Below are 26,100 nucleotides of genomic sequence, written 5' to 3' on the forward strand. Positions count from 1 at the left end.
ATGCTAGCATGTTTTTAAAAGCAATTAAGCTAGCGGTTGTGTGACCAAATACTATTGAATGCATATAAATCTTTTTGGCTCAAGGCTTCCGGTCTCATTCACTTCCATTCATTTTTAGACAATAAAAGCAACTCGTTTTGCTGCTTGATGTTGAAAACTTATATTTTCTTATTATATGATTCTACTTTGTCTGTATAGTCATGCAAACACTTTTGTACAGCAAGTTTGACCGTTTTTATTGTTTATTTTTCATAGTCATTTTTCCCACAGGCAACTCAAAGTTTTAAAACAATTGCAAAAACAAGCATGCTTCCATATTGAAGAATAAGGTCATTATGTTGTTTGCAAGCACATGGTTCTGGTGACGCACGGAATTCAGATGGAGGGCAAGAAGTAAAAAACTGAATGTGAGACATAAAAGAAAGTCTGTATGTTTGCAATTTATACCACATTTCAAATCAGATATAAATAGAAAATAACCACATATGTTGGGCATGATGCCTTTGTTATGAAGAGGACTGAGTTTTCTACTGAACTAAAATATATCTGCCCATCATCGAGGCCATATAAGCTACATATAAAATACTATAGTAAATACTTTAGTTTTTGAAAGCATACTATAGTTAATTACTTGAATTAAACTGTCATAGTAGTTATATTTTTGCTGTGATACAACACAACTGTAGTAATAAACAAATTATTCAATAGGCTTCAGTTTTCTTTGCTTTAATTATAAAACAATGCAGCAGAGTTTACACTAAAGTAACAGCATTTATTACAGTTTATCAACTTACTATACTATAGTATTCTGTAGCAAAGAGTTGTACACATTATACACTTTACTATGTGCTTCAAAAACATGTTTATTTTAAATTACTAGTTTTTACCCATGCGGATATCTTCCAGACATCTCAACATCACAGATGAAAGAATGCAAAAACATGAACGCAGAGTCTACCTTATTATTTATTTATTTTTGTAAGGTGAAAAAGTGCTCCACAATAATAACCGTCTAGTTTTGTCGCAAGGGTTGCATTTCGTTTTAGTTCTGTCGATGAACTTACCATCAACAAACATTCACCGCTGCTGCCTATCTCGATGTTAATGTTACAGTTGTTTATTCTGCCGAAGTGTCAGTAAAGACTTGGATTATTGCAAAACAAGACCGAGATTTCATTACAGCGAATACATTGAAGGGTACGTTATATTCTCCTGGATTTTGTAAAAGTGTTGTGGTGTTTGTATCTGATTTATATATAACACATTAACATATTTATACACATTGGCCTGTATATAATAATTTTTAGTGCTGCCAAACGAATTATAGCGTTCAAAAAAAATGTATTATAAAAATATTACATCCCACCTTCTTTTCAGCCCTTTATTAGCAAAAACTTTAGGAAGTTTATAAGCTGGTCAGCATTTCTTATTATGTCCAGCTTAAACAATTATAAACAACATAAAACAGAAACATTTTGACGCTCTGATAGCGATTCCTATGTAGAATCGTTTCCTGCCCTCCATCTAAATTCTGTGCATCATCATGACATCGTGAGAAATGAACTTATATTGGCGTTTTAATGTCTGAGCTAAGAGGAAAAAAGTAAACACATTGACCTATACCAGTGGATCCCAACCCCAAACGTGAACTTTTTGTTACTCTGGCCCACTTCATTTTCATTTTTTTGGAGAGTTGCTTACTCAAACAAAAAACTGTATGATAACTGTATTTACTGAATAAACTAACAAAGCTTTGAATACACAAGATGTACATAACAGGTCACCAAGCCCAGGGAGACTGACAATTTTTAAATAAAACAGGAAAATCAAAATCCAGGCAGATGCCATAAGCTTGTGGACTGTCATCGGATCAATCAGGGAACAGGCAGAGCGCGTTCAGACTAGACCTGTGCTGGACAGATTTTTCTGAAGTAATGAAGTTTTGGCCCGCTCCAACACAACATCTCTTTTAGATTTGAGCAAATGCAAATGTGACCTTGATGACTAACTATAGCGATGTCTGAAACTTTGACGTGCACCCTATGCATGACTGGAACTGTGCTTGTAGCCTAAAACATGTTTTTACATATGTAATATGATAAAAATGCTGTTTTTTTTATCCCCAAGAAACTAGTAGATTAGCAGTGCCTTTTAAATACCAAGAAAATATGTGTTACATTTTAAATATAGCCAGCTACTATGATTTCTCATTCATTTACTGTTGGGGCACATGTACTCGAGTAGACAGAAATTTTGAGCAATTTATGAACATCATACATTGTATTTACTGTATTTCTATCTTGCATTTATAACATGCATTTAGTCATGTGACTTGCACAACAGATTCTAGTACCCTTAAAATTAATAAAAAACTGAAATGTAAAACAAGGGCGTAGGTTTGCACTTGACATTAGTGGGCACGGGTAAATCAAACAACCCTCAGCCCTACACTCGCCAAAAATGAATGTTGTTTGTATTGCTGCTATTTATTATTTAGTCAAATTAAATAATCGGGCCTGTTGCCCCTTGGGGGGGTTGGGTGGTTCAAAAGATGGGTGTTTTTTTTTTTTTTAAATAGCCACCTCATTCAATAAGCTGGCTACAGGCCTGCTTTTGTAATGTTAGAATACTGTTTATTAACTGAAAAAAAAAAAACTGTTTAATAAAGACACATTTATTTTAGCCATAGTGCAAATGAAACATGTCTCATATATCAGTATTAATAAAAAATGGAGCACAGGCTGTAATTTTACTGACAAATTGATTCAACCGAAATCATATACTTTTACATTTAGCTGTTTATTCTGCAGTTAGTTTGCAGGTCATATTATTCACAGACTTTATCAGTCCGCTGTAACAATAGACGTTGTGTGCATTAAATGTGCGTTAAAGCAAGGGGTAAACACAAACATTAATGGCATTATCATGATGGACTCATTTAGTAGCAAGCTTTATGTGACTTTTTTGTTGCCGCCATCCTCACTTGTGTGCGCCACACATCTTATTCCTCTTTTTGCCTGCTTGTATTTGAACGCAGCTACAACCTCTCGCATGACACCAGGGAAAGAAGAGCCAATCACAATGTTCATATGTATTTAGGGGGCGACAAGATTTTTTAAGTGAACTAAATTATTGGTGCTATTTTAATAGGATATTGATGGGGATGTGTCCCCTCCGTCCATGCTGAATCTACGCCCCGATGCAAACTTATTAATAAATAGTGTTGAATTTGTTTTCGTGCATCCCGTTCTTCATGTAACCAGAAAGATTTGTTTAAACTGTGCCTAAAATGTAAAGACCAGAATTTACATTTCTTTTCACCTATAAGGTTTATTCACTTCACATTTCACTTTTGGGGGCGTCTTGGTGGCACAGTGGGTTGCATGATTGCTGTGGTGACCCCTGATTAATAAAAGGAACAAGCCGAAAAAGAAAATGAATGAATTTTACTTTTGGTGTACATGGGGTTTAGATTTTTAAAAAAGTATGACACACTTTAAATGAGCTATTATTACAGTAGTTAGATTTAAAGGACACTTTCCCCAACACTGGTCCCAAACCATCCAACATTTAAATTTCAACGGTTTGCTGAGAAAAACAAATGCATGACCATTATGTCCTTTGTAGGGTTACATATTGTGACATGGCATGTTTTTAATTTGAATGTCTTTAGTAGACATTCTTGTCGTATTTAAGTAAGCAACTTTTCCCTGGTTGTATTCATACCTTCACTAAGAACTCTGAAGTGACTTAAGCTAACCAACATCAACATCAATAGCTCCACTAGCTTTCTATAAACTTAAATGTTGTAACACATAAGAGAAAAAAATTCGCCCAAAAATGTTGAAAATATATATAATATAAAAGGTAATTTTTTCACCCTCAGGCCATCCAAGACGCATGTGATGCAGGCTGTGTCCAAAATCGCCTACTTGAGAAGGTACTACATTTGAATTTAAATTTACTACAAGGCCTTTAGAAAAGTATGTTCTATATACTATGAATGTGAGTATTTGGATGTCCTACATCCAGCATTTGTCATCATGTCACGTCACCTACCCATGTCAGCAAAATCGCTTCACTCCCATTTATGAATTCTCTTGTAGCATCATCGGATAGTGTAGCATCCACTGCATGCACACTTTAGAATATCGCAGGGAGTAGTAGGTTATCCGGGTACTTCTCACATACTGTTTTTTGAATACCATGAATTTGAACATAATACTTGGCTCATTTATCAAAAGTTCACACTTAACTGATGACTGATTATAAAGCGTGTTTGGCATGAGAGAGCCCTGAGCTCATAAGATCCTCAAGCTTGGGGCTCCCTCCCATTTGCAGGGCGAGAGGGGAGTTTGAGCTCAGGTACTTCTCAAGAACTTCCCTGCTTATTTATGGCTAATGACAAATTTGGGATTGCTATGGAGAGATACACTGCTGACTGAGAGCTCATCTACGATGCCAATTTGGTTTGATCAATTCACTTATGTCTTTGGACGGTGAGAGGAAACCGGAGAACCTGGAGGAAACCCCAACGAGCATGGCTGAAACTTGTAAACTCCGCACAGAAACGTTGATTAGGCTAATAATGACTTGAACCAGTGACATTTTTGCTGTGAGGCAACAGTGCTAATCACTGGGCCACCGTGTCACCTAATCTAGGAAAAGGGAGGAGGAGTAGGAGTGGAAGGGGGATTCTTCAAGAGGTAAGAAACTCTGGTTATTTATGGTAATTTAGGAATCATCTGATTGGTGTATCATGTGTTAGCTAATGCAGGACCAGCCATGGTGAATCATAAGCATGTGATCCTCTCAAAATTAGTAAAATAAACTTCACTTAATGTACTATATAGTATGGAAGTATGTGATTTTGATAACAGCCTTTCTCTCTTCAACAGTAAAGACTTTTAGCTGAAACCATTGTCATCTGGTAGCCTAAATGGAGGTCATGCCATCACTTTGAGATAAAAAATAATAATAAAACCCCTCCCATGCATGCAAATAATAATTACTATCTGAAGCTGAAATGTACGTAAGTATGCACTACCAGCGTCTCTTCACTTAATTATGTGATCGCAGGTGCATCTTATCTGTGGTAAACAACCAAGCTCAGTATGATTTTGCTCTATGAATAGGCCTACGCCATGTGATGAAGTTCTTATAGTGCATACTTCATACTTAAGGCCATTTGGCTAGGCTGTGAAAATAGTTGTTAACATTTTAAATGGTTAGACTAACCCTGTTCTTCTGAAAACGTGTATACTGTAACCTAAATCTTGGATGACCTGAGGCTGAGTAACACTATGTTTTGGAGTTAAGCCCTTTTAAACAACTTCTGAACTGTGCCAGTGTTTCAAATTGCCAGTGTTGAGCAAATAAACATGTCACTAGTTCCTATTGTGCTAGGTTAGATCGTACTCAGGTAGCCCTTTATGTCTGCTAATAGTTTTCAGAGCTATGATAACTTGAGGGGATGAGAGAGCAAAGCCTCCAGCATCCCTGCAACCCTAGAGTAGTTGAATTATCTTGATTAGCTACTATATTCATGTACCCTTGGCTTAGTATTTATCAGGGGTCGCCACAGTGAATGTCCTTCCAGCCACAACCCAGTACTGGGAAACAACCATAAACACCCACTCATATACTACGCCAATTTGTTCCTTTAATTCAATTATACTGAATGTCTTTGGACTGTGGGGGACACAGGAGCACCCAGAGGAATCCCACGCCAACACAGGGAGAACATGCAAACTCCAAACAGAAATTCCAACTGGCCTTCTTGCTGTGAGGCGACAGCGCTAACCACTGAGCCACTGTCTCGCCCCTTGATTAGCTACTTTGAATGTGCTAATGTTTGCTACACTTTCAAAGAATCTCCCTCAGCGATGGAAAGCAGAATTAGAAAGCAAGATCATGTTTACTCACCTTCAGGGTTCAGCAGACAGACAGACAGACAGACACGTCATGCAGCATGTGAGTTTGCCACTATTTGCCATTTAAACTGAATGAGCACATAGAACACACACTGCCTAATCCCTTTATTGTCCCATTGAATATCATTGTTAAGATTTCTTAAATTAATCGTGGCCTACTTATTTTTAATTAAAGTTGCATTTGTGTGGTTCAAGAACACACCAGAGAGACGACGCGCTCAGAAGACGTTCTAATTAACTTGCGTAAGTGTTTTATATAGATGAAGCGACTTGAATATCATTGAGGATACACACTTGAGCTCTGAGCGGTCCAGTGTGCAGCTGGGACTGTCTTATACACCTTCAGGGGCTTTCTCAGCAAATAATACAAAGCTGGAGGCTGAATTACTAATCTTGCTCTTTTTCCCAACTGCTGAAAGTCGTTAAAAAGCTGATGAGTGCAAGATGGGCGCTTGGAGACTGACTTGTGATTTTAATTACAGGGTTTTGCAAGTTATTTATTTTCAATGTGAAAGACGAGATTTATTTGTGTTGCAACTTTCAGTTCCAAACATAAGCTTTGAGGAATTAGAGCAAACTTTCTTTATCAGGCTTTCAATCGCAATTTAGTCACTAAAGCTTTGGCGCCCCCTGACGTCTAAAATAAACACTGCACTCTCAAAATGGCAGCGTTTATCAGTTTGATCGTGTTTTTAACTGCTGTGTTTGTGCTCCTTTAAGCTCTTTTCATGTTTAAACCTTATGAATAATAACACTAGCTTATTTATTTTATGCTTAAAAACAAGCATAATCTTTAATAAAGCCCACTTGTGAATTACCAGATTATGTGACCTTGACTGTTTGTCTTTGTGTAGCACTGTGTGTTCATGAAATACTTAATTAGTTCAGCTCAGTCTCTCTCACTCAGGTAAAAACACACAGGTTCAACATTTATTAAGACAAGATTAATCAATTATTAAAATGATACATTCCAATAAAAGCAGTTCAAATGATGGCTGGTAGATCTGTGGTATTTCACAGGTAAATGTAGGCTACCTTGGTGAATATAGTAGGCTAGGGGTGCACAATATATCATTGTGCATTGTTTACGCAATGTTGATTCTGGATTATAATTAATTATTTTGTGAGTGTTTTTTTTTTTGAGGCCTTTGACTGTGTGAGGGTTTGAAAAGCATTCAGGAATAAGAATTGTACCGTTTGTAACTCTGACAAAATAATAATGACTAATTTTATTGAATTGTTTATAAAACTTAGACTAAAAAAGGGTGCTATGTTAGATTTTTCCAGCCCTAGGCCTACACTGTAAAACATGATATGATCAATTAGTCCTGACAGCAAATATTTTTAGGTCATTGTAACTTCTTTTAACTGAGTTAATCATGTTATAACTTAATTTTACAAGATACACAAGCTGTTTTAAGTCAGTTTAATATAAAATGAGTTCAATGAACTCATAAACTTAACCTTGCACTCTCAAAATGGCAGCGTTTATCAGTTTGATCATGTTTTTACTTGGTGTGATTGTGCTCCTTTAAGCTGCATGGAACAAAACTAAAACTTCTGTTTTGCATTTGTGTGTTTTTAGGCTTTTCATGTTTAAACATTGAACCTTATGCATATTAGCTTGATTTATGCTTAAAATCAAGTATAATCTTTAATAAAGGCCACTTGTGAATTACCAAATTATGTGACCTTGACTGTTTGTCTTTGTGCAGCACTGTGTTTATGAAATGATTAATTAGTTCAGCTCAGTCTCTCTCACTCAGGTAAAAAAACACAAGTTCAACATTTAATTAAGTTAAGATTAATGAATTATTAAATGATTGATATACATTCCAAAAAAGCAGTTAAAATGACTGCTGGTAGATGAATGTGGTTTTTACAGGTACATGTACCTTAGAGAATATAGTAGGCTGGGGTTGCATAATATATCGTTGTGTATTATATGTATCATATCGTATAATGTTGTTTTGTGGATTAATTGATTATTTTGTGAGTGTTTTTTAAACCCTTTGACTGTGTGAGCATTCAGGCCTAAGAAATTGTACCATTTGTAACTTTGAGAAATTAATAAAGACTATATTTATTAAATTGTTTATGAAAAGAAAACTAAAATAATATGGCAATTAGATTTTTCCAATATTGTGCAGCCCAATAGGTCTACACAGTAAAATAAATTATATAAACAATTAGTCCCGACAGCAAATGTTTTTAGGTCATTGTAACATCTTAAACTTAGGTAATCATGTTCTTACTTACGTTCTAATCTAATTTTATATTGTAAGTTTAAGTCAGTTAAATATAATATAAGTTCAATGAACTCATAAGGTTAATTTGATTCAGCTTTTTTTTTAAATGTAGGTAACCAGGATTGTTTTACAGTGTACATAAATTTTGTCTCACTTTCTCAAAACTGATAGTTGGAATACTGGCACTGAGTGACTCATGAGTGTGCCATCATGCACAAAGACTAATAGTCAAGGTCAAGATTTTCTTCATAATATAATAATTACATTTCAGTTTGTAACTCAACCCTACCCCCACCCCAAACTAAAATGTTTTAAATCCAGCAGACATTCCATGGGATCATTCTCTGATAGATATGTCAGCATCTTCACTGTCATTACAAGGTGCATTCACACTATGTTGAAATTACCATAATTATGAGGTTTCAACCTGTAGAGTTTATGTCCTTGTATAACTCGTAATTACAACTATCTGACCGCTGCTTAATGTTGACGTTGATGGTGTTACCATAGAAATGCATAAGTCCAAGGACATGAACTGCTATGAATAGAATATCACTGGTTGAAATTACGGTAATTACGACATGCCATCTTTTGTGGTCAGAAGGAATACAATATAAGAAAAACACCAGGGGGAGAAAATAATGACAAAATTGTCATAACTTTGACTTCTCACCTCATAATAGGGTATATGCAAAGCGAGTGTTTCTTTCCATACCAATAAACTTCCGGTCAACAATTAATGTGACTTTTTTCAATCTTATAAGGTTCCTTTTACAGTATCGATGCTGTAACGTAATTACAATATATTCAGTTAAATAGACTTCAGCATTCAATTAGTTGTTCAAGTGTAAAACGAGATGAAAAGCCGTTTACTCGCATGCACCCATCAGGATCACCGCTAAAACTCCATTGAAAATACTGGAGGAAAATAAATGTTCATATTTTAAAGACATAGTGTGGAAAAATGTAATGCAGTACTTCTTGTACATCCTGATACCCACTTTATATCATACTGTATGTCAATCAGGAAGTGAAGATAGCTGATTTTTAAAGAAAACTGACCTTAAATGTGCCAATTTTGTAATGGCATACTGTACATTTCAAGCATTTGACCCAGGTTACTGCAAAATTTAAAGTCCTTCTGCATATTTCTGCACCTATTTTGATGCCTTTACATAATTAGTCACTTTAATAAACATTTATCTAAATTGTTCTTTAGTCATCTTTATTTTCATGAGTGGTCAATAGTAGGATTATATTAGTATGTCCAATATGCTTCACCCAAGCATTTTTTTCTTTTTTGTTTTGTGACAGAAATGGGATTCCATTCACCATATGACATACAAAATACAGTAGCCAACATTTGAAGTGAATCAAAAATGTTTTTCAAATCTGTCTTGCTGACGAGCAGGTTTTGTTCAACAGTTTTAGGACAGCTTTGATAAAAGGTTTTGATCCACTTCAAATATTGACTACTGTACACTATCTGACAAAAGTCTTGTCGTTGATCCCAGTTGTAAGAGCAACAAAATAATAACTTGACTTCAAGTTGATCAATTGGAAAAGTGGCAGAAAGTAGATTTTTCAGATGAATCATCTGTTGAACTGAATGCCAATTATCATAAATACTGCAGAAGACCTATTGGACCTATAAAAATCAGTCAAGTTTGGTGAAGGAAAAATCATGGTTTGGGGTTACATTCAGTTTGGGGCGTGCAAAAGGTCTGCAGAGTGGATAGCAACATCAACAGCCTGAGGTATCAAGAAGTGTGCTGCCATTACATCACAAACTAAAGTCCCTGAATTTGAGAAGGAGGTTAAGGTACACCAGAATTGGTCAACCCAGTCACCAGACATGAACATTATTGAGCATGTATGTGGTAAGATGAAGAAGGCATTGAAGATGAATCCAAAGACTCTTGATGAACTTCTGGAGACCTGCAAAAATGTTGTCTTTGCCATTCTAGATGACTTTTTTATTAAGTGATTTGAGTCATTGCAGAGATGTATGGAAGCAGTTGTCCAAGCTCATGGGAGTCAAACTTTTTCTTTTTTTTTACTGCACCATGACTTTATATTCTATACTGTACATTGTTTCAGTTTAGTGACAAGACTAGTCTGAGCAAAGTCAGATCTTACTCTCCTAATTACATAATTAAAAATCAAGGCATGATTATATTTTATTTTGGTAAAATACGCGTAATCTAGAGACCTTTGTCTTTCATATAAACCACTTCTGATACCAAATGATTAACTAGAAGTCAAGTTATTATTTGTTGTTCCTAAAACCTGTATAAGCGACAAGAGTTTTGTCAGGTATTTTTCTTTCCCTTTTCCTCCTACACAAAAACGTACACAAACAGAAAATAATGTGTCTTCACCTCACAGTTTAAGTACAACTTTTATTAATACTGGAATCATCACAGTGTGTTGTGTTACATTAGCTGTGACTAAACTTAACAAAAATTAGAAGGGATAAATATTACCAAAAAGGAAAATGATGTTATCAGCAACAGTGGCAAATTAGCCATAGAAGAAAATAAACAGCACAATAAATTAAAGCAGAAGAGTAAGAGAGAAAGCAGAAAGAAGTAGGACAGAGAGACAACAGCACCTGTAGCGTTACTCAACTTCAGTCAGAGGATGAAAGAGGGGATGAGGTTGGACAAAAAACAAATAAAAAAACAGATGTACACTTTATATCTTTTACACAAGAATGAAATTAAGAAACATAATAAAGTATGCTGGCTAAGTGAAAAAACGGTAGTCTGGCGTGGGTCATGAGGCTTGTGCGTGATGCTACTTGTACTGTTCCCTCCACTAATATTGGCACCCTTGGGAAATATGAGCATAGGAGACTGTAAAAAAATATTTGATTTGATCTTTTGCTCAAAATATATATTTTTAAAGAATGCAAGCACGGCATAGTTTTACAAATAAAAAAACTAATATATCTGTCAAACGCATCGAGTCATCAGCTATGTTTCCATCCAAAGATGCAAATGAAACGTATGCACAAAATGGGAATATTACATAAAACATTTGTAAATAAAGTTTCCATTCAATGAGTCAAAGTCAAAATAATAATCAGCGATAAACTGGTGACAAGTATCGAAAAGAAAAAAGGATTTGCTTCAGTAGACGTCACCGAGGGTACGTTACTGTTCGTTTCTGTCTATTATTTTACAATTTGAAGACAAGTGGTATGTGAAGAGACTGAAATAGGTGTTGAAACCTTCAGTACATGTGGTCATCAGACTGCTTCTCCACTAACAAGGAGAGGGAGAAAAGCACAAGACATTGTCTCAGAAAATAATTCTAGAAATATAATTTTGCAAGATATTGCAGACAAATTCCAAATATACATATACTTACCATAAACATATGTGTGGCTTTTGACCTATTACTTTTTTGCATTGCTGTATTACTTTTTAAAGCAAAAGCTGGAATTTATTTGCAGTGTTGCCAATTATTTTCAATGAAAAAGTGCTAAGCTATGAGTTTTAGTATTCATTCATTCAACCATGAAGAACTAGCAGAGAATAAAGGCTCTTGCTTTTGCACAACAAACTGAAAATTCTATGCGACTGCCACAAGGGGGTGTATTCTGGCAATAATTTTGTTATTAACTACATAATGAGAAAGATTCCTCCATTTGGGTCCAAATAGACTGAGAAGAAGCCATTTTAACTTCTCCCCCAACCTCCTGCTGGCCTGCAGGTACCCATACTAGTGGATGCTGCTCTCTCATTGACTGTAGGTAATTGCTGATGTTATTTTCAATCAGAAGGCATTTAATCAAATCGCCGACAGGTCCAGATATTTTTAGCATGCCAAATGTCTCACGAGTGTCGGCGACTAACATGCGATTCTCTCAGATCGTGTCTTTGATTGTTCATAAAAACGTTTATCCTACTCAATTTTAAAAATTTATGCGCAACTTTCTTTTCCATTATGCAGTTTTTAATATGATATTCCAAAATATCCAAAGACATGTGGATAAAAACATGGCCATTGATTACAAATAAATTAAAGAAGTTGTTAAGCTTCACAAAATGGAAGTGGTTATAAGAAAAAAGCACAAACACTGAAAATGGCCCACAATCAGAGCACTGATTAAGAAATTTCACTTGATATGAAGTGTTATGAATCAATCTAGTTTAAATGCACTGTTAAGAGGACACTCTGAGTGGCCAAAAAACTCAAAGAATCAATGATGAAGACCTTCTCTTTATTTCATTCCTTGTGTATTTTGCTTTAATGCAAACCCTGGGTTGTATATAGTTGTTGCTAGCTATTTATTTTGGCCTAGTTCTACAATAAGTAAACAATCACAAATAGAAATACCTTGAAAAGTTAGCTGGGTTCATAAAGTCTCCAAAACTACTATTTAATGTCATTACTTCAACACAAACTATGTGAAAAGGGTTTTAGGGGAAAAAAAGGGAAATCTTTTGAGCAAAATATCTAAAGGTTAAATGACAAAGACATCCTTTACAGCTGCCTTTGCTCATATTTACCAAGGGTGCCAATATTAATGGAGGGCACTGTATGAACGAGCGGCGAAGAAAGAAAAAGGCTAATGGCGTAAGACACACTACTCAGTTTCCATGACACCCGGTTGCCAAGCCCTCCCTCTGTGAGCGCAGGGGAGTCTTCAGTGAGGGGAATCACCGTGTTATGGATGAACCGAGAATGGGAGACCGGTGTCTTTTAGGACATTTTCGAGAAGCTGCACATGAGTGGTTGAGAAAAAGGGATAATGCATCACATACTGTATGTGCATGCCTAAAGGAGAATTTCATCCCTCTGTCACCTCCACCATAAGAACATTGTCTGTAGCCATTTTCAAAACGTGAAAAGGGAAATGGAATGACAGAGGAAAGGATAACGTTAATCTAGGGGGAGTGAATGTCAAAAAGGCATAAAGTTGCATAAGGCCAACATTATACTAATTGATTGTGCGCTAACTCTGGGATTTGGTCAATTGTTTTTAAATGTACGAATGGTCAGCCAATTCACTTCTATATTTGGCATCCATTTGGCTCACCATCAAATTGTAAAGGCAGATTTAAAGACACTTTTTTATGTGCTAACATTTCATTAGGCAAATACCCTCAAAATGATGATCTGTAAAGGATACAATTCATTTTTAAACGATTACTTTTAAGGGTATAGTGGTAAACGATTACTTTTAAGGAAAAGGGAACAGTTGTGAGATGTTAGAATTAAAATAAAATGTCTTACAAGAAAAAAAAAAAAAAAAACTCACATTTCCAAACCACTTATTCCCTGATAATTCCCAAGATATCCAAGCATGCTCTAGGAACAAATCAACTTGATCTAATGAGAAAACATAACTTTTAGAAGATGGTGATTGTGTATTTAAATTGCACAATGCAGTTTTTTCAGAGGAAAAAAATTGGTATCACTTTATTTTGATGGTGCATTTAAGTATTAGTAGACTGTCTGCTTAATATCCGTTGATACCGCTCTATCAACAGTCATTTAACTGACTATAAGAAACTTTGCAAGTACATGTCAACTTACACTAACCAACCTAACAGTGTGTCTAATGAGAATTAGTTGGCATGTAGATGTAAGGTAACTTAAATTCAACAATAAAAGTGTGACCAAAAATGTATGAATTTTCATCCCAAACACATAAACATCACCCCATCAGTGGAGTTTAAACAGAAAAACTGTAAACTACTTCATACTGTGTTACAAATTCACCAAACACTCTCAAAAATACTGATACGAAAGCTGTCACTGGGATTGTATTTTTTCCCCCCAAAAGCTACATGTTGTACCTTATAAGTCAATATTGGTACCTGCTCAAGAGGACATTATGCCTGTTTCAAAGCCACAGCGGTATCACTCTATAGCCCAAGACTGGTTGCTCAACTGGACTAGACGGTATGCAGGAATAGCTTCTGTGGTTTAAATACAAATGAGCTAATGTTCAGCGCCCCCTTTTCATAGGGTGTAGCCTAAGAACACATAAAAACCAACAAAAATATTCGAAATTACCAGTAGCGGCCAATGATGGAGAAACCCAGGAAGAGGTAAGACAGCACCAAACTTCAAGACCAACTGAACAGTTAGTTGATACATTTATTTAGTAATATTATGGAGAAAACTTGATCGACTAGCATGTTATTGCTTTGCTCTGCCGTGCACTATTATAGAGCAATTCTCATGAAGTGCATGCGCACTGTGGTCCGTTCTTCGTACCTCGCTTAAATGGTCTGAGATGATTTGACAGATCCTGGATCTTTTAATCTTGATAACTGATCTCTGGCCAATTTAGTTCTTCAAATAAGTTTGCAAATCAGATTAAAATGTCTGGATGAACTGATCTCAGAGGACAGATCTATTGATCCTCGAAAACATGATCACCAATGCAATGATTGGCTGAAGGCACAGCAGCGTAATGACATCATCTGATCAATATTCTATTATATCCAATTATTTGTGAGCAAAATTACATGAAATGTGTAGTAAACGCTTTGTTAAATATGATACGCAATAACTTTCGACATTTGTTGGCTTTACACTTTCATACGTCAGGAGTATTTAGCAATTTATTTAGTTTTACATTTAGAGCGGATTTCTTAATTATAGGACCCTAGACCTATTCAAGTTTCTTAATCTGCATAAGGAATAACTGGCTGTTTAAAAAAAAAATCTGCACTAAAAAAGCACTTTGATATCGATAAAAGTGTCTGCAACTTTTGCGAATCAACCATCATATTAGTTGTGAAATCATGTGCATAAATTATTATTCATAAAAAAAAACTCAAACATTGTACATGTCTATTATTATGCACAGTATTTACTTTTATTTTGTAGTGCATATTGAATAAGTTTTATTTATGTGTTTTTAAACAAACTTGTTTTTTTTTTTGCTATGACAACAACTCTCGGATGAGTTTTGAAGAACGAAATGATCCTGGATCCTGTCAAATCATCAATAACCAAATCCACCTAATTGAGTAAAACACATACCAAGAACGAAGCCCTGGTATAGGTCTATTACTCTGAGACAACATTCTTCAGCGCATTTCATTCAAAAATTTAATTTAACCACAATGTTCAGAGTGGGTTGAATATCAAGAAACTATGGAATCTATTAGTTGTTGCATCCAACAACAGAACATCTGTAATGTGTTTTTAGTGCAAACATTGTAAATGATCAGCTGTACAGCAAACAAGTAAACAGAAATGACCAGCTTGTGCAACTCACCCAGAGAGGATCTGTTGAGCAGATCGTGAGCAGTCAAAGTGAGTTTACGATTTATGGTTGTAAAAAATACTATGGGCATAATAGGCCCATAATTATAGCTAAGCAGTACAAAAGTTTTCATTTTGAAAAAATTACCAGCCCAGTGTCAGATTTGATATCGTTCATATTTCTGAGAGTGAAACATGTAATAGTTATTAATTGCCATAAGGCCGTGTTGAATAAATCCTGAGCTTTACAAACTTTAGTTCTATTATTTTAACCAATATAATCATATTTTCACATCTGAATAGTGATGCCTGCCATGTAATGAGCATTTCAAGCCATTCAAAGGGAGACAAATGAGAATGATGTGAGTAATGTCAAACACTTAAAAAAAAAAAGAAAAGAAAAAGAGAAAGGAAATGTATGTGTGATCACCTGAGAGCCAAAAGAGTCTGTCTGCTGTGTGAATGTGCAGGTATTGAGACGCTGAAGGCTGAGCTCATGAGTGACACTGAGTTTTTTTTCTATCCCACCGTTTCCTCCAGAGGGCCTTTTAACTGTCATCTCGCTTCATGACCTCGGGAGCCGAAACCCGCAGAGTCTGACATTACAATAAAGAGAAAACAGTAAGCCAACTACCTGCAATCAGGCTTTTGTGTCTTTTCTTTCCCTCCCACTTGTTCTCCACCAGTTTCCTTCAGCAATTATTCTCCACTGGCCTTGTCTTTCTCACTCTTACTCTATCTCATTCTTCTCTCTCTCTTTCCCTTTTTATCCACTCCCATCTTCTTTCCTGTCGCATCCTGCTAAATTAAACTTCTTTGTGATTTGTCACTACATAAAGCAGGCTACGAAAATTCACATGAAATATACAGATATGTAACCGCTTGATATGTTTGTTTTTTCTCTCTTTTTATTTCATCCAGCAAACTGCATCATATTGCTGTTAATGAACTAGTTATTTGCTTGCGTCACTGAAAGTTTTAGTTTTTAGTGAAGCTATTTGTTTACTGTTTGCACAATACGTGTGTGTTTGTGTGTATGTATGTATGTATGTATATATGTATGAGCAATATCACACTCGTAGCAGTGCGATACGGCTGTATATCGGCACTGGTGAGAGGCTGGCCTTAGTACCCCCATCAGTGCTGATATACAGCCATATCGCACTGCTACGAGTGTGATATTGCGTTTATACAACAGTTTAACGGCATAATTATGTATATAAAAACAAAATCAAACTCAGAGAGTCTCAAAAACCCTTTTGTATGTGGAACTACTTTCTTCTGGATTCAAAGCATAAGCTGACAGTTAAACAGCTGGGCAAGCATCTTTTAAACTTTAGATCTGTGTCTGCTTTTTGCTGGCTGTATGTGGGCAGAGTAATACACAAAGGGTAAAGAAGCTGTACGGGTGCTGATATTACTTAAATATATCACCGCTATCAGCCAATCAGATTCGAGAACCAGACAGAACTGTTGTATAAATAAATATATATATATATATATATATATATATATATATATATATATATATATATATATATATATATATATATATATATATACAACAGTTCTGTCTGGTTCTTGAATCCGATTGGCTGACAGCCATGCCGTACTGCCACTTCACCCTTTTGCATTACTCCACCTACATACAGCATAAAGGAACAAGCAGAGGACACTCAACAGTTTGACAAATATTGCTGCTGTTGGACAACACAATGTACTTTTGAGGCTTTTTTTGTGGAGAATGTAATTGTAGTTTTAAAAGATTTATAATTTCGGACTCAGTGCATTGGCCACCATCAGCTTGTCTTGGCAGACCAAAGAAAGTAAGGGTTGACGTTCAGCCACAAGATGGCAACAGACACCACTTAATAAGTCCTTAGAGGAGAAAAACAGCGTTTTCTCAAAGAAAGTTTCAAATTACAGCTGAACAAACCCGTATCAATCAGCTAACTGACATTCTATGTCGATCTCTCTCTCTTGTATTTTGTATTGCTGTACTTATACCACAAAAACAGGTAGTGTTTGCTTTGCTCTGGCTTTTTTAGGGTTAAATATTGTGATCTCCCAATTGCAAAAAAAATAAAAAATACTGGGAAATCTCTGTAGACTGATGGCATTTCATGCTGTTCAAACTTATAATCTTACAATGTGAGCAAAATTACCTGTTCTGTCATCACTTTAGACATTACGCTAGAGAATCGTTCAAATACTAGCTCTAAAGTGATGTACTCCTGCTCTGGCTGCAGATGTGAATGAATGGAGGAAGAAAGTAGTTCCTCATACAAAAGGGTTTTTGAGACTCTCTGTGTTTAATTTTCTATTTTTTGGATACATGATTATGCTGTCGAACTGTTGTATAAACGCAATATCACACGAGTAGCATTGTAATGTGGCTGTATATCGGCACAGGTGGAACAGTAAGGCACTCAGCCTGTAGCCTCGGGCCAACACACGCCTCCCAACAGTGCCAATATACAGCCACATTACACTGCTGCTCGTGTGATATTGCTTATATATATATATATATATATATATATATATATATATATATATATATATATATATATATATATATTTATTTATACATACACAGACACACTTCATAGAAAGTTTTGATCTTCATTGGCTGGCAGTGTGGGCTTAGAATTGCCATAACCTTGTTCTTTCCTTCCAGTCTGCTCTCAATTCGGCACTATTTTAAGGGTGAGATTGGCACACTCGAGCAAACTGTCACAAAGCAGACACACTTTTTTTTCTCCTTTTGAACACGCTACAGGCATTCCTAAAACAGAGTGCTCTATGCAAAATAAATAATTTAAAAGCAACCCAAAAGTCAGAGTAAGGAGCAAGTGTCTGGCGCAACAGCACTATTTATGACCGCAGGGGTTAGAGGGAGTCTTGAGAGAACAGAAAGTCACTCACAAACAGACACTACATGACTAAAACTATGTTTTGACCTCCTAAGTATCACTTCCACATCCAGTATCATCACAGAGCATTGTGGGTTTTTTTTCTTCACGTCGGGTGAACCGGGGGTAACCAGTGACCTTTCGTGTCATAGGTATTTACTCCTATATTCATCTATAACAGGCAGTGGAATGCTTTTATCATAAACAACTGGATGAGTTTTCTTGCCAGAGTTCATTCTCTCCACCTCCTTTATTCATCCCTTCCTCCCACTGCAGATCCAAAGTTCATTTTTATGTCCCAAAAAATGGCAGCCAGGTGTGTGCCTTCATCTTAGCTCGTTCTCTCCACCCCATCCTAAGGTTATTTCAGGGGACTGTGGTTTGAGGCTTGACATGTAAAAGAACATTCCTGAATAACTCAAAGTATAATAGAAGCTCAGACTGGAAATTAAAAATAACGCACCAGCAAATTCCCTTCTAGATCATCAGTCATGCTTTGCCTTAAAGTTCAGTTTGTTAACAGTTACTGCAGTAAGTGTCAAGCACTAACAATGAACAACATTTAATAAAAGATTATTCATAAATTATAAATATTCCTGTGATGGCAAATATGCATCATCAGCTTCTGTGGCTAGTGTGCTTTAGGAATCATACTTGTCATTTTTAATGGGAGAAAAAGCATTGATATACTTAATTGTTCTTGATTATATATATATATATATATATATATATATATATATATATATATATATATATATACACTTAATAAAGTGCAAAATAAAACATTTACATGAAATTGAAATATTTTTGTAATATTACTAATGTATTTAATGTTACGTTGAATTAATTTAATTGAGTTTAGTTAATCAGTTTACATAATGAAGTGTTAATTCATGTAAGTACTAGTGTCTATTTTCAAATTATTTACTGATTTCAGGTCATACAGCTGAAAATATCAACAATTTAAACAATTTTTATAATGAGTTTTATAATGAATTTAACCTATGTAGTTGAATAAACTGTACTTTGTTAGTACATGACACTCATGCATTAACTGATATTGTTAACAAACTGAACAATTGTTACCAAAATCTTCTTCCCGCAATCTCTGCTTCACATCCCTTCTCCTATTTCATGACATTGCTATACGCATTCACCTCCCTATGTACCAGGACACATGACCGCAGCGTCTCACAGCATTCACCACACACAGTGTGGCCACAGTGACAACTAGTGGTCAAAACTACACCTTCAAAGTGCTCTGCCTTCTCTCGATTTCCCATTTTTAAATAAGCCACAAGAAGTCTTCGAAAGCATCTGCTTCTCTAAAGACACCTGAACATCAAAAACATCTTCAAAACCTTCCCCCAACAAATAAAAACTAAAGAAAAAAGTCATTATTGCTCCACATTATCATGGCATATTTCACTCTAATTCTACAAAAATCCACATACCTGACAAAAATGTTTAGCGACTGCTCGTAAATAAAACAAGACAACAGAAGTGTACAAATAAAAGATACATGGCATCCCTCTACGCAACCACGAGCTGACCTGCAGCAGAGCCCTGCTCACCTCCAGCCTGCAGACCAACACACGACAGCCAAACCACTACGCTTTCAGGAAGTGATGTCAGATTTTCTGGAGGTGAGGGCGGGGTTAGAGAGAGCACTGTGGAGGGCAAGACCCTGCAAACCCCATGAGCTTCTCCAGCACTGACTCCTGGGATCCATCATTTGGGTGGGGCCTTAATTCTAGGGGGACCATGCTGAAATCTGGAGGAGATCGCAAAAAATAATCCCCCAAACATCCTGGTCCCTTGTTCTTTCAGTAGTTAATTGTCTGACTACAGTTCGACTATCCCGTGGTGATGGGCGTGTTAATAAGACAAACATGCGTTCGGACACGCTAAGAGTTATAGTGGCTTGAGCCTGCTGTTACATATCATTTACTTTTTTTTTTTCGTTACTGTTATTCATTATTTTCTATAATGACTTTAAACATTTAATTTTTAATCCTCTTTTTCATAGCTCCTTCTCTAAAGAGAGTCATTGTGAAGTTTTATCTTTTTTTCTGGGTTACTTCACTCTTATTCTCCCATCTCTCCAGGAGGCATCACAAAATCCGGGGTGCAGAGCGGTCGTTGGAGACGGTTTTGCGCAGGCGCACCCCTCGACGGATAGACTTCAGCATGTCCCCTTCCTCCTGGGCCGCTTCGGGGTCAACTTGAGCTTCCGGGCCTGGCGGTGGCTGGTTCGGAAGTGAGGGGAAAGGGAACTGGCCCTCACCTAAGGCGTGAGCACTGGCCACCAGCTCCCCAATCTTCTCCACCAGACTGTGGCGATTGGCGGCCAGCAGGTGATCTTCTTCGCCTGGCTGCCCATATACACTCATTTCCAAGCCACCTACGCCACCTGAACCCCAGGCGGTGTTCGGCAGGCTCAGCCTCTTCGGAGAGGCCTTCACGTACTCCAGAGCTCCTGGGGAGGCGTCATCGGGCACATAAAAGACACATTCTTCGCTGCCCACACGAGCGGGAGGACCAGTGGACCCGCCGGGTGAGTCAGGCACAGTGGGGGTCTTGACTGGCACGATGGGTGGGCGTATAGGAATAGGCCCAGCATTGGAAAGGGTGCGTCTCACCCCGGGCTTTGTAGATGGTGTTCGGCGGATAGTGGCCGTACCGGGGATACCACCCCCTCCACCAGGTGGTCCGCCCAGAGCTCCCACTCCGCTTGGCAGACCTGCTGTGCTGGCAGGACGCTTAGTCTGTATCATGCGACGGTAATTCTGGGCGATATTACTGTGGCGGGGAATCGTGGAGGATTTATCAAATTCAGCCTGACCATCGGCCTCAGTGTCTCCATTCACTGAGTAACCGTCGTAATCGGAGCCTGGCAAGAAAGAAAATCCCACTTATTATGTCTCATAACTTGTTTTTAGGCTCATATAGATGTGAGTTGCTAGTACAGGAGGATGTGTGTGTTACCCTGTGAAGGGATGGTGTCTTCTGAGCAGGATGGGGTAGTTGTCTGAGTGCTGTATCCACTGGAGTACTGAAGGGAGTCGCGGCTGCTCTTCTGCTGCTCCATGCTGAGGCCTCGAGTGAGCACCATGGCCAGATCACTCGCAGCTGGAGAGACCTCCTCACCGTGCTGAACAATCACACAAAACACACATACAGTTACAACGTGTATTGGGACAGCCACACGGGGTCTAAAATTGATGAAGTAACAAAAGTAAAACTCAGAGCTGGTAAGTAAAGAATGGTGTTATAGAATGTGATGTACAGGGGTATTCGACAGCAAGGTGCTCTCTAGGTGCACTGGTTTCCTCCACAGTTCAAAGACATGCGGTAGGTTACCTGGATAAACTAAATTAGCCGTAATGTGAGTGTGTGTGTGAATGAGAGAGTTTATGGGTGTTTCTCAGTGCTGGGTTGTGCCTGGAAGGTCATCTGCGGCCTAAACATACAGTATGGCAAAGTAATTGGAAATTTATTCCACTGAGGCAGCCCCTGATAAATCAGGAATTTATCAGGTCTGATCTAAGCTTGAGGATGATGAGCGATTGAGCTAAAACTCGCTCATTCAGAGGTGGGAGCTGGCAGATGTCCAACAACTTTAATCTTGAGGTAAACAAAAAACAAAAGTTTCCACATGGAGCTCCTTCATGGGACTCCACACTTGTAAACACTCGCTCCATCGGGCTTGTGGCTCTCAGCATCGCCCACACTTGTCACAGCTACCAAGCCAACCAATCAAGAGCTTGAACTACGCGTTATAGTGACGTTTAGTTAAATTTTTTGTTGCGTGTTAGCCACAGTGAGGGGTATGCGACCACACAAAGGCTGCACCAGGCCATTTTAGACACAGTATGATCGTCTGAGACAAATTTGGGAACTCCTAAAAGATTCATGAAATTCTAATCTAAAACCTGTGATGTTATATCATTGATTTGACGTGTTCACCAACAGCTGCCCAATGGCTGCTGTGATCAGATTTTCCTTCCCATGAAGTTCTGACAGTGTCAGACACTCTTCTGCAGAGTAACATCAGCTGTGACGAATGTAAATCCAATAACCAATATGAGTGCCAAATTTGACTTCAAGTCACCATAAGGAATATTAAAAGATAATTTTTAAGCACATTTTATGAGTTACATGCTGTATTATCTGAAGCACATTAAAAATATTTAAATGAGAAATTTGAAAAATGAACAATAATTAAAATTAGAGAACAATTTCAGAAGACTTTAAAGCTCAGCACACTTGCAGCTTTTTATTTAATCATAAACGATTGTACCCAAAACTTCATCAGAGGGGAAATATGATCACAAAAGTAATTAAGTGGCCAAACTAATAATCAAAGACCACAGATTTTTGCTTATGATTACAAAAATCTTTTAACATTTCCCAAGTTTGTCTCAGATGACCAAATCATGGCTGAAATCACAGTGTGAGCAGGGCAAAATATTGGAGTTAATCTGCCACCTGGTGGCAATTTTCTTAATTATCTTCTGAACCCTATTCAACTAGCAGTATAAATTTACAGTTTTCTTTGCAAGATGGTGAACTATTCCAAAATAAATCCAGAACAGTATAACATTAGGTTGTTCAGATGAAGGACAAAGCAGGATTTTTTCAATCACAGCAAGAGAAGTGCTGCTTTAATCTATTCTTTCTATGATACTGATTTTTGTTTTAAAATGTGTCTAATTCAAGTCCACAAAAATGCTGGTCGTCCTTGAAAGACAAACATATTAGAGGAGAGGATAATGTGGAGAATCTCAATGGGCAATCGGTTCAACAGTGCAACTGGAAATGCTCATCAGTTCAACACTGAAGAGGGTAAAGATCTTTCCTGGCATTTAGTGTTTCTACATTTAAGAGAGTTTAAAATGAAAGCTCACTGGTGCTGAAGGTGCTACACCTTTTTTTCTGAAAATATTAGCAAATTGTTTTCTTGTTTTCATCTACCTTGTATATTAGACTATAATAACATTAAATCTAATGTATTGCATGTTTTCAAAATTTAAGTTGCTAATAACATGCGGCAAACATCTTCCCAATTTTCAATGAAATTGGCTTATAAATATGTTGTAAATTTATTAAAAAAAACATGCTTTGTTACATTTTTCCACCCAACTGAGCAGAGTAGAATTGTAACATTTCTAAAAAGTAACATAAAAAAGTAGTATAAAAATATATTTGGAGTATTAGCAGCAATTAAGGGGCCAAGCAGTCCAGAGGCAGATTGAGCACATTTGTCGCTGCCGATTACAAAAACCGTTTCGCCTTTTGACACAAATATTACAACACTTGGTCATCATGGTCTGCCAATGATCTGAGTCAAATTTGTTGATATTTCGGCAAACGGTCTGGGAGGAGTTTGCAAAAACTCTTTCTGAACAAATTCAATATGGCGAACAGGAAGTTTAGCCAAATATGGCATATTTGGTATCAATGTTTTCAGCATGACCCAAGTAATAAGTTGCTTCAGATGACCTTGGGCCATGGTTGTCATAACACATACTAAGTTTGGTGTGAAGATGTCAATGCATTACTGAGATATCGCCTCAAGTCCATCTTGGCAAGCTCTACATTAGATTTGTTTGCAAGTTAAACAAAAACGGTTGGTCTAATCTACCTGAATTCCATTAATATTGGTCAGCAGGGTCTGTAGATCATGTGATTCAATTTTGGTAAAAAACGAAAACACGGCCTAGGACGAGTTCAATAAAACATGTTTTGCTAATTTTTTAATAGTATTTTTAATAGGAAAAACATTTTCATGATAGAAAATTACATTATACGGTTCATTTAAATTGATTTATGCCAAGGAATCAGAGGGAAAAATCTGAAAAATTGAGAGCCAATTCAGTTCAAAAGTTATATCAATAAACATAAGTGACACTTTGTACAAGTGGTGGCACTAGAGTGTTTGAGTTAGACACTTCATGTTTGCTCTGGTTAATGATTAGTTGGCCCTCTATCATTGTGCCAAATTATACAACTTATGCGCATACAGTTATATGGGCAGCCATTCAAATCTGGCGGAAGAAGAAACGGAAACGGAAGAATAAATGGTCACTCGACAATAAGGTTCATTAGTTAATGTTAATTAATGCATTTACTAACATGAACAAACAATGAACAATACATTTACTACTGTTTTTGTTCATGTTAGTTAACGTTAGTTAATGAAAATACAGTAGTTCATTGTTAGTTTGTTAACTCATGGTGCATTAACTAATGTTAACACGCATGGACTCGGGTGTTAATAATGCTTTAGTAAATGTTCAATTATGATTAATAAATGCTGTACATGTGTTGTTCATGATTAGTTCATGTTAGTAAATGCATTAACTAATGAACCTTATTGTAAAGTGTTACCGAATAATTTAGTAATAGGAATGCCAACAAAACAATAGGTGCCTATGCACATATTGCAACTCATTAAGTTTAAAAATGTATTCATTTATTTAAAAGCATTAATTGATTTATTTTTTGTTGTTGTTGTTGTTTTTATAATTGTTTAAAAAAAACTGTAAGCCATTTTATGATCCCTTTAAATGGAGCCAAGGTCCTCCTGGTTTAGAGGCTCTTGTCTTCAGAATCAGAAAGCCCCAAATACAAACTGCTTTTCATTTTTACATCCACAATCTCCATGCTGAATATTTAATATGTGGTGAAAGTTACCTTGGCGGCTATAGTGGCCGGGGTCATCCTTGGCCTCTGGGGATCTTCTGAATATCCCTGTGACTGAGGAGAGGTTTCTGCCACAGGCTCTTTCCTCCTCTGCAGTGTGCTGGCCAGCGGCTGATCACTCGAACCTACCTTTGACCAATCCTGAAGAAGCAGAGGCTGTTAGTAAAGGTCATCGCAAAGCAACTAATGCAACGGTCTCGGGGTCGAGAGAGAAGATAGGCCCGCGATCCAGCAGTTTGAGTGTCCTTTCAAAAGATAAGGTCTCATGTGCTTTAGAAAAAGCCAAATCTCAGTGTTTGAGGTGGAGAGACTCACAGGTACCTTCCGTGGCCTGCTCGGTTTAGCAAATCTCACAGCCAGAGATTTGAAACCAGGATTACACAGCCAACAGAAAAGGTGCATGTTAAAAAGCAAAATGAGGTAATGAATGAGGTTAAGCAGAATGAAACACAACAGCACACTGTCAAGAAGTGTTATTCTGAAAGGCACATATTCAACTCTGGAGCTGCACGATATGGAAAGAATTTGATCCTGTGTATTCTTTTGTGATATCTATCACAATATGACAGGTATAACATTATTCAATTAATGTTTTTTTGGCCAATGAATCTGCAGGTTTTTATTAAAGTCAGTTAAAAAAAAAGTAAAGAATAGGTGTAGATACAGATGTTATTGTGGCAACTTTAACTGTATTTTTTTATCCTGTGTATGCATTTGTAGGATTTCCATTTAAAATACAAAGATTATTATTATTATTATTATTATTATTTTGCAAAAACAAGTATTTTATTTTATATAGTTTAATAACAAGCAGGAAAAAGGCATGGGCCAACGACATGACCACATTGAAACAGTGGTCATATAACTTGCCTAATTACCCTAACCTGCCTAGTTAACCTAATTAACCTAGTTAAGCCTTTAAATGTCAATTTAAGCTGTATAGAAGTGTCTTGAAAAATATCTAGTCAAATATTATTTACTGTCATCATGGCAAAGATAAAATAAATCAGTTATTAGAAATGAGTTATTAAAACTATTATGTTTATAAATGTGTTAAAAAAT

The 26,100-nt window shown here is 36.7% G+C and overlaps 1 protein-coding gene and 2 long non-coding RNA genes across 20 annotated transcripts in view; 1 reads left to right on the forward strand and 2 right to left on the reverse strand.

Annotated features, from left to right (window-relative positions):
- Positions 1-7,074: 7,074 nt before the first annotated feature.
- LOC147836101 (uncharacterized) lies at positions 7,075-16,337 on the reverse strand. Its single transcript, XR_015496228.1, has 3 exons — positions 12,731-16,337; positions 10,472-11,016; positions 7,075-9,719 (listed from the first exon to the last, which is right to left on the reverse strand). It is a non-coding gene; the product is annotated as an uncharacterized LOC147836101 (long non-coding RNA).
- A 3,466-nt stretch (positions 16,338-19,803) lies between these two features.
- On the forward strand, positions 19,804-25,525 carry LOC147843178 (uncharacterized). The gene is made up of 3 exons (XR_015496233.1): positions 19,804-22,141; positions 22,205-24,416; positions 24,736-25,525. It is a non-coding gene; the product is annotated as an uncharacterized LOC147843178 (long non-coding RNA).
- The window catches only part of mtss2b (MTSS I-BAR domain containing 2b), a 196,974-nt gene continuing 191,223 nt past the window's right edge, over positions 20,350-26,100 (reverse strand). For all 18 annotated transcript variants that reach the window (XM_087261823.1, XM_087261817.1, XM_087261810.1 and 15 more), the window contains 3 exons: positions 25,030-25,179; positions 21,319-21,484; positions 20,350-21,223 (listed from right to left, as the gene is read on the reverse strand). In XM_087261823.1, coding sequence (XP_087117949.1) covers positions 20,445-21,223; positions 21,319-21,484; positions 25,030-25,179 — 1,095 coding nt within the window. In that variant the 3' untranslated portion in view covers positions 20,350-20,444. The remainder of the gene's footprint in view (positions 21,224-21,318; positions 21,485-25,029; positions 25,180-26,100) is intronic.

This window comes from Danio rerio, chromosome 7, assembly GCF_052040795.2.
Source record: "Danio rerio strain M-AB ecotype USA chromosome 7, GRCz13ab, whole genome shotgun sequence".
NCBI lineage: Eukaryota > Metazoa > Chordata > Actinopteri > Cypriniformes > Danionidae > Danio > Danio rerio.